A 13,051-nucleotide genomic window follows, 5' to 3' on the forward strand; every position below is an offset into this window, starting at 1 on the left:
GAAAAAACAAAAACAAACATTGAGTGAAGCCAAGAACACGCTGTGGACATTACTGGGGGGGGGGAGGGGAGAGGAAATCGGCGGCGATGATCAGTTGGTTCTCCTGACATCGTCCTGTACGAAGCGTACACCATATGTACCAAGAAGAGTAATCTTTAATGTCAAAAGCAAGAACCCCCCCAAAGTGGTCTAAGTGAGACTGGAAGAGGAAAAAACGAAAAAACACAAAAAACAGCTAAAGTGGAAAAAAGCAAAAAATACCACAGAACACACAACGGGTGATTTCCTATTTTTTCTCTTAAAGGGGAAAGTCAGAAATTACAACTAACACACTATTAAAAAAAAAACAAAAAAAAGAGATGATAAAAGCAGTGAGGCTTCAGAGACAAATGGTAAAGACTAACCCCTTCAATGCCAGTGCGATTGGGAGCCACACCCCTCACCCCTCCCCCAGCGCCAGCCAATGTACATTAAAGAATAGCGCACTGTAAAGTTTGATTTGGGGCTGGAACTGAAAGGGTTAATGCAACGCGTTGGCCACGGCGGGACTATGACAGACACTGCTTTGGGACCCTAGCCAGGTTTTTGGGAACAGAATTTGCAGGTTTCCTTTTTTTGGGGGGGGGCTGGGTTATGTTATGGAGGAGGAGTCTGCAGTGCCGTGGCGGGAGGAGATGGGGGCGGGGTTGGTAGCGGTGCGTTCTATACTCTTAGTTGGGAGTGAAGCAGATTAAAACTCTGGAATCTTTTACCCGTCTCGTGTAAAAGGTAAAAACGCATGTGACATTTGTAAAGGAGGGTCAGAATGGCTGGGTGATGTTAAACAGTGCACACGTTTAATATAAGGTGGAGTCTTCGTTTGTATGGGGGTGTCGGGTCTTTCGGAGGAGGGTATGCTCTTCACCTCTTCTTCGGCGGGTTCGCTGTCCGAGGGGGCGTCACTGGGCGGCCGGAGTTCAGCCCGCCGTACTGGTACTTCGCTTTCTTTTCCGAGGGCTTCAAGATCTACGGAGAGGAGGAACAGAACACCGTACATTGAGAAGAGGCCACCATTCTACACAATCTGATCCACATAAAAACATTGGAATCAGCACTGAAGACATCAACTAAACCGGGTCACAGGAGGGCAGAACCCGCTACAGGAGACGCCAAACCAGCTTCCCGCTACTTCTTATTAAAGTCATTGGAAAGTCTTGTGGGGTTTTTTTCCTCCTATAAAAATAACTTATTATTACAGGAATTCCCCACTTCTATGTACACAATGGGGGCTTATTTACTAAAGCTGGAAAGTGCAAAATCAGGATCAGTTCTGCATAGAAACCAATCAGCTTCTAACCCCAGTTTCAATTAAGCTCAGATAAAATCTGGAAGCTGATTGGTTTCTATGAAGTGAGCCCGATTTTCCATCTTTAGTAAATAAACCCCATTGCTGTACAGCGGAGGTCCACCCTAAAGTGGAGCTTCCGCTCATTGGAATCCTCCCCCCCTCCGGCGCCACAATTGGCACCTTTCAGGGGGGAGGGGGGTGCAGGTACCTGTACAGTACAGGTATCTGCACCCACTTCCGGGATAGCTCTCTGCGGAAAGGGGCGTAGATCTACGCCCCTTTCCGAAAGTCCCCCGCTGCCTGCTGGGAAACACACGGATCCCAGAGGCAGCGGGGACCGTCCTTATTGCGCAGCGTGACTCGCGCATGCGCAGTAGGGAACCGGGAAATGAAGCCGAAAGGCTCCACTTCCTGATTCCCATACCCAAGATGGTGGCGGCAGCACCCGAGAGACGATCGAGAGATCGGCTTCAGGGGGGCCGACATCGCGGGCGCGCTGGGTGGGTAAGTGTCCTTATTTTAAAAGTCAGCAGCTGCTGTATTTGTAGCCGCTGGCTTTTAAAGAAAAAAAAAAAAAAAAACAGCGGAACTCCCAGCGGACTCCCGCTTTAAAGTGGTGTTCCACCCCAAAAAAAAAATGCTTACAATTCTTAAAAAAAAAAAATTTGAAAAAATAAATAAAAAATTAACTCACCTCTAAATGTCTGTTGCTAGGGAGTCCCTCGTAGTCTGCCTCCTTCGGTGCCTGGGCTCCTGACGTCACTTCCCCGCCCCCCTCCCTCCCGTCAGTCATCTGGGACATGTGACAGGTCCCAGATGACTGCGCGGCCAATCAGAGCTCGCACATGCGCAGTGGGTGCCCAGCTGCGAAGCCACAGCCGGGTGCCCACAGCTGCAATGCCGGTGCCGCCGAGAGGAGAGGGGCTTCATTCCCCCGCATCGCTGGACCCCGGGACAGGTAAGTGTCCGATTATTAAAAGTCAGCAGCTGCAGTATTTGTAGCTGCTGACTTAAAAAATTTTTTTAGGGGAAACTCCTCTTTAAAAGTGGGGTATGCCTGTATACTTACCTCCACTGTCTGCAGTGGATTTGTACAGAGCAGTCCAGATCCTCCTCTTCTCAGGTCCCTCTTCTGTGCTCCTGGCCCCTCCCTCATGTTAAACCCCCCCACAGCAAGCAGCTTCCTATGGGGGGCACCTAAACTGAGCCATAGCTCCTCGGGTCCATTCAGACAAGGAGCCCCAGCCCTGCCCCCTCTATCCCCAGATTGGCTAGCTGACTGAAAGCAGCCAATGGTGCCGCTGCTGTGTCTCAAACCAATCAGGAAGCAGAATGTCAGACGGCTGAGACACTCGTGGACAGAGAGGGACATCAGGCAAGTATTGGGGGAGGGGAGTGAGGTTTCTGGACACAGAAGGCTTTTCATCTTAATGCATATACTACACCTTTTGCCTTTACATCCAGTATAAGTGCCTGCACAGTAATAAATGATCGCAAAGTAATATAAACGTGTAAAAATGGTGTATTAAATCAAATCCCAAAATCATCAAATCCATCTAGTTCTTCATGCTAGAAGTGTCTCTAATATGTATTCATGTTCTCCTAGATTGTAAGCTCCAACGAGCAGGACCCTCTGATCCCCCGTGTTGAATTGTAATGTCTGCCCTAATGTTGTAAAGCGCTTTGTAAATGGTCGGAAAGGAGAAAGAGGAAGGAAGGAGAAAAAGGAGAAAGAGGAAGGAAGGAGAAAAAGGAGAAAGAGGAAGGAAGGAGAAAAAGGAGAAAGAGGAAGGAAGGAGAAAGGAGGAAGGAAGGAGAAAGGAGGAGAAAGGAGAAAGAAGGAAGGAGAAAGAAGGAAGAGGAAGGAAGGAGAAAGAAGGAAGAGGAAGGAAGGAGAAAGAAGGAAGAGGAAGGAAGGAGAAAGAAGGAAGGAAGGAGAAAGAGGAAGGAAGGAGAAAGAGGAAGGAAGGAGAAAGAGGAAGGAAGGAGAAAGAGGAAGGAAGGAGAAAGAGGAAGGAAGGAGAAAGAGGAAGGAAGGAGAAAGAGGAAGGAAGGAGAAAGAGGAAGGAAGGAGAAAGAGGAAGGAAGGAGAAAGAGGAAGAGGAAGGAAGGAGAAAGAGGAAGGGGAAGAAGAAAGAGGAAGGGGAAGAAGAAAGAGAAAGGGGAAGAAGAAAGAGAAAGAGGAAGGAGAAGGAGAAAGAGGAAGGAGAAGAAGAAAGAGAAAGAGGAAGGAGAAGAAGAAAGAGAAAGAGGAAGGAGAAGAAGAAAGAGAAAGAGGAAGGAGAAGAAGAAAGAGGAAGGAGAAGAAGAAAGAGGAAGGAGAAGAAGAAAGAGGAAGAAGAAAGAGAAAGAGGAAGAAGAAAGAGAAAGAGGAAGAAGAAAGAGGAAGGAAGGAAGGAAGGAAGGAAGGAAGGAAGGAAGGAAGGAAGGAAGGAAGGAAGGAAGGAAGGAAGAAAGGAAGAAAGGAAGAAAGGAAGAAAGGAAGAAAGGAAGGAAGGAAGGAAGTTCCCCTCTTGAAGCTTCAGCTTTCGTATAGTCATCGGGGGAGGTGATTTCGAAGCGGCACTGCCACGCCCCACACCCGGGGGAGGCGTACGATTGGTAGTCCTCCTTTAATAACAATTCATACATCGGCCTCATTGATCTGCCATACCTGGAAGGAGCACATCAAGGTCTCGTCCACGCTCATCATCCCCCCGGCGTTATCAAACTCCCCGCAGTAGTTCGGAGCAGAAAACAGGGTGACCAGCTGCCGCTTGGCAAAGAATTCATAACCATCTTCTACTACCTGGCAGAGGGACAAGAGAGACAAATGTCAGAGAGCTCTACAAACACAATCATTTCACCTGCTGACAGGGGAGGGGGAGGGGAACGTTCCGGGAAGGCGGATATCGGCTCAGATGACACAATGTTTAACATCAGAAGAATATAAAAACAAAAGTCAGTGCCTCCCCTCGCCCGCTGAGCAAAATTAATTTAGTAACGTGCATAGAGAAACACACAGCCCTGTGACACCCCCCCCCCCCCCCCCACACACACACACACGACAGCCCAGCCTCCTGGCAGCCCCTCCTCCAGCACTGAGGACTGGGTAAGTAGCTGGGGGTAGGTGTAAGAGTTCTGTATAGGGATTGAAGGATGATGCTCAGACCAAACCTGCCTGAACTATCATAGCTGACAGCCAATCAGGTGGCAGAGACATTTCCCCACCTTGCAGCCACACACAGGTATGGGGGGCCCTGGGCACGAGTTATCAACTTATCAGTGAACGTTGGCTGTGGAATTACACTCGGATATGGCAATACATTACATGCGGGACGGGGATACTTTTGAAATTTTCTGATCACTCATTTTAGTACTGCAACACTAAAACACAATGGGGGGTATATTACATGTAGATTGATAGAGGCTTCATCTCCCTCTTATTTTAAGATACAGGGAGGAGGGGCGTGACACAGCCTGTGACAGAACCCGCCCCACACCATGTTATTGCCAAAAAATAATAAAGATTTAAACTTCAAAAATATATTTGTATGACAGTTTAAAAAACAGTTTGGTATTACTTATTTTTACGCTGAATTCCAAAGACACTTTTTTTGAACTTGCGACCAGCAGCAGAGGACAAGAAGCTTCTCCGGGGTCATGTGACAGCTGGAGAGCCATTAGGAAAAAGTGACTTGGAGGTTTTTCTTTCAATAAAATAATTTCAGCGCCGTCATCCCCATACAGCGGGGATATGCAATTAGCGGACCTCCAGCTGTTGCAAAACTATACGTCCCATCATGCCTCTGCCTCTGGGTGTCATGCCTGTGGCTGCCAGTGCTGACCATGCTGGTTGGGATTTCAGTACAGCGGAGCCACAATGTTGTTCATTCACTACAGGAAGTTAGAAAACTTCTAGCAGGGATGGTGGAAGCCCCCCCGCCCCCCCGTGTGGTTGCAGGTGGTGTATAGACCCGGGCACAGTGCAGCGATCTCATCGCCAGAGTCAGAAATGAAGACATTTTCAGGTTTGGGTGGCCTGACCCTTCAAGGAGGGATCGCCCCCTTTTATATATTATGTAGGCTGAACGCAGGTCACATGATTCCTCAGGTATTGGCCAATCAGAACACAGAGCTTCTGCAACTTCGGCCAGCGTGGTCACAAAACCTACCTGATGAGCTCGACAAATGAGATCCAAATCGTGTCGGTTCAAGAATTTGCTAACGACGTCTGCCCCGAACGTGAAGGAGACGCCGCGGTCGTTCTCCCCCCAGCCTTGTACGTCTTTATCGGGGTCCGACCACAACAAGTCGCACAGTAAACCTGAAGGAGCGGACAAAGAACGGGCAGAGAAAAAACAACAGTGACAAAGACTTCATGAGAACATTCATCCAAAGAAAAAAACAAAAACTTAAAGTGCATAGCTGGATATAAAAAACAAAAAAAAAACAAAACACATCTCAGTACAATTATACAGATCCCTCCCCTCCCATGCTTCTCTAACCACTTGACTATTGGGGTATTTTTTTTATTTGTTCCATGTGTTAAAGCTTTTATTTTTTTGTTAGAAATGATATAGATATAGATAGAGAGAGAGATTATATATTACATTATATTATATTATATTATATATATATAAAATTCTTCCTGAAAATAGAGACCTTGAGGAATAAAATGGTGGTAATCTTTTTTAATCGAACAGATATGCAGGAAAAAGTAATACACGGGGTCATTAGTTGAGGGGGATGTTCCTCCTGCTCTCTGTGCTGGCCTTTTCCAACAGTGCGCGGGCACCTGGGGAGAGCATAGCGCCACCCTGGTGCCCAAGTAGTCTTTCCAGCATGATGGAACAAACAACAGAGGCCAAGGTGGAAGCATCCCGCTTTTGAAGTTTGTGGTTGCAGTGTTTCCTGGGTAAATGGGTGGGGCTACACTCTCTCCAGGTGCCATCTTGAAAAACGATTGGGGGCGGGGGTGCTTTGATCAGGCACCTTTCCATTCTACCCCCGTCTGATGTCTATCCAGTCCCCAGGTTGACTTTACCAAAGCTGCCTAAAGAGGGGAGCAAATCCTTCGCATCCCAAAGTGAACATTCGTTTTCCTCCCCTGATCTGAATACAGTAAGCCGTAATGGGGATTGGCTGCAATGACCTCTTGTTCAATCCCCAGCCGAGAAAATCTGCATGGAGTTTGCATGTTCTTCCTCCGGGGACTTCTGTACTCTCACATGCCAGACGCACAAGAACAAACTGTTCCCATCTTCAGTAAGAGGAAAGCGGCCTGCAGCACATTGCGGAGCCCCCGGATTCCAGGCGTTGCACAATGTGCGTTCAGTACACCAGGCAGATGTTGCAGCAGAACCCCTGCTGGGCACCAATCCAGAGGATTTTTTTATAGCGAAGCTCAGACCAGCTGTGACATGTATGTGTGGATGTTCCCATATTATATAAAAAGCAGCCGACAGGCTAAGAGGGGCTCCAACACAACGCAGCCCCATGGGAGAAACCTACCGAGGACTCAGCAGATCCTTATAAAATGGCCTGCTGTGTGTGTGTGTGTGTGTTTTTTTTTTTTAAGGGGGGAGGGGGTGGTATGTGCACTTGTGTTTTTTAGCTTTCAGAAACGGGTAACTAGATTTCGCCACCCTGACACCGGTAGACTGCAATGAGTTCTATGAGATCCAACAGTGAAAGGAGACGTTGACCTTAAAAAATAAATCCAATTTTTTTCCAGCAGTCTGCAGAACGGGTGTAACGCCAAGCTCCTCCCACAGACTCTCTGTACAGCTGTCTGTCGGTACCTCCTGTCCGGGAAGACGGATACTGAATTGCAGGGAGATCATCAGCGCCCCCGCAGTTAATTGAGAGCTACAAGACGTAAGCCGCAGTGGAAGATGGTACTTGTAGTTCATTCCTTCACAGATATGTAAGGACAATGCGGTCGTGTGGACGGAGTCCTGCACAGCCACGCGGTTTGTAAATTGTGAAGGGGGGGGGGGGGGTCCCCGTCTGCTGTCATGGGGAATAAATAGGGGGTTGCAGACATGTGCTTCTTGGTAATAGGTGAGGGTCATTGGCTCCTGCCAATCACAGAGTGAGAGGAGAAAGCAGGGTGCAGGGCTGATCCGTGTGTGTGTGTGTGTGTGTGTGTAAACCACTTTATTCACAAAGATCGGGGAACGGATGTCCACTTACCACAGTCCCCAGAGGAAGGTATGTTTTGCAAACCAACAGACCACAACAATTGGTAACGCGTTCATGGCTACGGCGTTTATAAATGTTCATCGGTCAGGAAGTGGTTAATATTCCGTCCTTCAGATATATCCGCGGTACAACTGCAGAACAAGGAACGATTTTTCCTCTTCTCAGGAAAAAGGAAACGATCCAACACAGCCCACTGCTCGATCGATAACACGTCTTCCAGGTTTATTCCAGAATGACAACAAGCAATATGCAAAGTACAGGACCCGCTACCAATCAACCTTTTATTGGCAGGTCAGATCCTCTCGCTAGGAGTTTCTGTACTCAGCAGATCCATAGCGCTCCTCGCATCGCTTTGGCATCGAATAAGGCTTGCCAGTGTCTCAGGCGTCACGTTTGCTCCTAGGTGGTCACTCGCCATCAGACAGCCATGTAATAAAACATGCCACGAGGGTGTCAGCAGGAAGACAGGCAGCCTGCAGAGACGGGTGCACAGAAAATCGCACAGCGGGAGGTTTGTACTCCCTTGCCGGGGCTCAGAGGCGTCCGGGATTCTTGTACACAGCAGCAGAATTTGGCTGCAGTTGTTGGGAGGACGTTTCCATGTCAAACATTAAATCTCTCTCTCCACACGGCTCAGATCAGTGTGCTGAACACAACCTCCCGATATACAGTTTTTGTCAGCCGAGGTCATCGAAGCCTAGGACGTCCACGCCGCGTCTAGCAGCTCCGGTATGCCCCCAACTAACCCAACAACAAATCCGAGTACCTAAACATTTTACAAGGCTTTTATCCTTAAATTCTTTATTAGATTTTTTTATTTTTATTTATATTGTAATTGTATCAGACAGTTACAGTATTAAAGCCTAACTCCACACGTAATGTCCCTTTAAATAGTTTGTTTTTGCCATGCTGGCCTAAATTAACTACCGTATTTATCGGCGCATAACACCATTTCCCTTAAAACCAGGGGAAAATTGCGGGTGTGTGTTATACGTAGATCCCCAGCCGATTGTGAGCCTGTGGGCGGCTTTCGGCCGCTAAGAACGGCCGAGAGCTACCGAGTGCCACCGAGATACACAGGACATGTGGCTCTGTATCTCGGCGGCACCATTTTTAAAATGGCAAGGCCGCAGACGGACACGGGCAAGGCCGCAGACGGACACGGGCAAGGCCGCAGACGGACACGGGCAAGGCCGCAGACGGACACGGGCAAGGCCGCAGACGGACACGGGCAAGGCCGCAGACGGACACGGGCAAGGCTGCATTGTTGGGCATTTAAATTTACATTTTTTTCCTTAAACATCCCTCCTAAACTTGGGGTGTGTGTTATACTCCGATAAATATGGTAATTTTCTGCAATAACGTGCGTTTGCTGGGTGCACAATATTAAAGTAAAACTAGACATAAAATGAAGCCCTGCTAGACGACTTCAGGCCGGCCCCTTTCACAGGTATAGATATACAAAACATTAAAAATAAGAAGGTCTATACCATATAAAATCTGGTAATACGCGGTCTCACCCTGCTCTGCACATGCTCATTTGCACTCCATTTGTGGGCACTGCTGAATTTATATTTGGCCAATCCGTCGGCAGCATTAAAGTGGAATTAACCCTCCTATCCTTTACAGCCAAGGAAGCTGCTTCTGTTTGATCTGTGGGGCAAGTGATCATCTATGACACCAGCAATTTGATGGTTTGACTGTTTTGTTGAGAAAAGTCAGCAATCTCTGCATTCTAGGACTAACAGTTTTTTGAAATTGATGGGCTTAGGTCTGCTTTACGATTTATTGCTACTCAGGAGCGCTTGCTTCATAAAAATGGCCGCCTCCAGCAAGAAGACACAGGAGCAACGCTGGAGGCAATTTACACCACACACTGATGTTGGTAGATGAATCATTAATGTAGAATGGATGTTCCTTACTAAAGAATATTATTTTTTTAATATAGTTATGGGTAAAGCCGTGTGTAGCCTCAGCTATACACAACAAGAATACCGAGTATAACGTGTTGTGTCTCAAAGTAAACCAGTGATTAGAAATAAAGTGACCAATGTATACACAACAGTAGTATTAAGGTGCTTATGAGAAAGATATCCTATAAATCTTTAAATTCTTTAAAAAAAAAAAGTCTGTGTGACTATTAATACAACCACACAAAGTGTGTGCCATAGATGTGATACAATGTATCGAATGGAACCTGTTCAATCTCCTGTATTGATACATATAAATCGCTGAATGTTGCAAGGCGTCTAATACATTCCACTTAAGAAAAATCTTCTGTTTTTAGTGATATGAAGATCCATATTATAAAATTGGCCTCTTACCGAATGCGATGGATCCCTATGACAGATCTAGGCACAGACACTGATGTAGAGGTTACTCTCTCAGCTTTCTCTCATCCATGTGCTTCACAAAAGGTTTAGACTTGGATGATTTAAAGGCAGCAGCATTGGATCACTCCCATGGACCTTCAGTCTGCTTGTATTAAATTATCGGATTGAACGTTTCAAGCGTATGGATACAAACAATCTTAAATGTGTTTTCTTTTTTGGATAAATGGAACTCCAATGAATTGGAAATCGTAAGTAGATAAGGAAAAGGAAATCCTCAGTGTAAAACCGCAAACAAAATTATTAAAAATATCTTTTTAAAAGTTACACTTACAACAAGGCTGAAATTTGAAGTGTAAGAAGTAATTTAATCTGGCAACAATGTCACATGTCAAACCACTTGGTGGTGTTTCAGGATACTCCGATCCGACGCGTTTCCACAAAACTGTCGTCCATAATACGGTCTACTTGGACAACCGTTTTGTGGAAACGCGTCGGATCGGAGTATCCTGAAACACCACCCAAGTGGTTGGACATGTGACACCTTGCAACATTCATATAGATCAATACAGGCGATTGTCTGAACAGGTTCCATTTGATACATTGTGTCACATCTATGGCACAAACTTTGTTTTTGTATCAATAGTCACACAGACGCCAATTTAAATTTTTGAAATATTTATTTATTCGATTTCCCTCTCATAAGCACCTTAATACGACTTATGTATGCATTGATCACTTTATTGAGGCACAACACTCGGTATTATTTGTTGTGTATGCACCAAGTCATTTTTATAACATTTACTTTCATATTATATTATTAAGTCACTTTGCTTTGCACAGGAATTACGCATCATTTACATTATCTTTATTTTTGACTCCATTCCTGGTTTTGTTGAGTAGCAGCTGTTCCACCATTGCAGAGCAGCGCAGAGATTTATATTTGAACAGCAAATAGAAAGGGGCTTTCCTGCCTCTCCTGGAACAAAATCTAGAGCTGGGTGCTCTTCAGTCATTCACAGGGACATTTGTATTCTTTTTTTTTTTTTTTTTTTTTCCAATTTTGTATTCTTAACCAATCCAAAAAGCTGCTTCTGATTGGCGATAAAGACATCTTTCTCCCACCTTTCCACCTCAGCCAATCACAGGAAGCTTTGTAGTCGTTTCATAAGAATACAAAGCTTCCCACGAATGACTGAGCAGCACTCAGCCTGCATATTATGTTCCGGAACCAATACAGGAAGTTCCTGTCCCACAGTGCTGTATACTGTATATAACACAGGCTGCATACATGACACAGAGCACACCAGGTAATGCAGTCAGGTTTGTTTGGGCGGCTTCCATTGACTTGTTCCGATTTGTTAGTGGGGGATGGGAGCTGGCAGCAACAACCTGGCCTTAAGGGAAGCATCCTTGTGCAGTGTGGACTGCTGCCTGACAATGCAGAAACTTGGGAGTGTTGTAACACAAGCGCAGGTAACCATGGTGCAGGGGAACATTAATCTACTGATTCTGGGCAGAATGGGGGTTATTGGTAAAATTTACAGACAACCTAACAGCAGCAATGACTGGTCTCTAGTTCTTCAGGGGTATAGGAAAAAATAAAAAGCCACTAGTGATCATCCTGACACGTCTCCCTCTGAAGAAGTTAATCCCGACCTACGCGTTGCGTCCATCACTCACAACGTCCATTGACATTTAGGGCTCATTCACACTAGCAGTTGTGAGTGGGTGGTAAAACTTTAAGCTGCGTTTTTACTGTCCCTTACAGCCCCACCTGAACTGCTTCCCCTCTCCCTCTGCAGAGGCAGCAGTTGGGGCTGAAGACACGCCATGGCGTTTCCAGGAATTCTACTCAGGGCTACTTGGCAGGCGCAACAAACGCTGAGCATGACCCATTCAAGTAAATGGGGCCGTTCTGCAAGTGCCCTGCAACCGCACACACAATGCATGTGATTGATTAGCGCGGGCTTCAAGGTTATAAAGCAGGCGGTGATAGAGAATACCAAACTAACCACCTGTCAAATGCTCTCTGAAGATCGAGCCAAAAATAGATAACTCTTCAGAGAGCAATGCTAGTGTGACTGAGCCCATAAGGTAATTGTAAACAGAAATGACTTTGGATTCAGTCCCAAACCAGAAGTTATTTGTACTGCTGGGCCAATGAGCTGTGAGCAGATCCCCTCCCCCGCCCCCAAGTATACAAAGGTGTAGCAGTGTAATGAGCATTTACCTGTGTCGGGGACATCTGTGGGCCTCATGATTCTGCGGATCTGTTCCATGGACTGCAGATCAGGAGAAAGTCCTGCAAAATAAAATCAGAATAAACAAACATTTTCTAAGAAACAAAATATGATAAGTCAATTATTTTGTACAAAATGCATCAAAAGGTTTGGATATAAAAATCGGGGAAACAAATGTACATGAATAGCGGCCGTAATCCGGACCGACTCCTCCTCTGACAAATGCCAGATTTACACCGATCGGTGCTTCTTCCTACTTTTCTATATTCTACACCAGGGGGGGAGGCAACTTGGGGCCATCTAGCTGTCGCAGAACTACAAGTCCCAACATGCCTCTGGGAGTATTTGTAAGGGCCAGCCTTGCAGTGCCTCATGGGAAATGTAGTTCCACAACAGCTGGAAGGCCACTGGTTGCCTCCCCTGCTCTACACAGTATGCAGCCGACCATGACAAGTGGCAATGGGGTTTAAAGTAGAACTAAAAGGCAAAGCCTCTCGCTTTCCCCATCTCCCCCCCCCATTTTGGTAAAGGTTTTTTTTGTGCTGAGCCAGAAGGATGAGAAGGGCTGATGGGATTCCTAGTGGTGTCAGAGTCTCCTCTGGATAAGATCCACCCTCTTCATATGTCCCGATGTCACCGGGACCGAAAGAGTGAAGATCCGAAATTCTGAGCCGTCACTGAAACAGCAATACGGAGGAAATCTTCCAACAGTGCCAATTGGTCTGACGACCGCCGTCTGGGAACGGATTTACCATCACTGCGAGTCAGACCCCATGTGCAGGTCGCACCACAGTTCCCTGCAAAACACGTGCGCCATTTCGGAGCATGCGCAAGAGGGCACAATTTTTAGATTGTAAGCTCCAACAAGCCGGGCCCTCCGATTCCTCTTGTACCAAATTGTAATGTAACTGTAATGTCTGCCCTGAATAATAATAATCCTCCTGGGAGAAGTGATGTAGAAATCC

The 13,051-nt window shown here is 46.4% G+C and overlaps 1 protein-coding gene across 1 annotated transcript; it reads right to left on the reverse strand.

Moving 5' to 3' along the window:
- Window positions 1–814: 814 nt before the first annotated feature.
- On the reverse strand, window positions 815–12,148 carry LOC143986950 (serine/threonine-protein phosphatase PP1-beta catalytic subunit; the record flags this gene model as incomplete). The annotated part of the gene is given in 4 exon segments (XM_077485363.1): window positions 815–1,005; window positions 3,981–4,111; window positions 5,478–5,633; window positions 12,077–12,148. Coding segments are annotated over 4 exon segments (464 nt in total), but the record flags the coding sequence as incomplete, so codon positions are not given.
- Window positions 12,149–13,051: the final 903 nt, after the last annotated feature.

This window comes from Lithobates pipiens, unplaced genomic scaffold (assembly GCF_037356315.1).
Source record: "Lithobates pipiens isolate NorthernLeopardFrog02 unplaced genomic scaffold, aLitPip1_a1.2 Scaffold_18, whole genome shotgun sequence".
NCBI classification, from domain to species: Eukaryota; Metazoa; Chordata; class Amphibia; order Anura; family Ranidae; genus Lithobates; species Lithobates pipiens.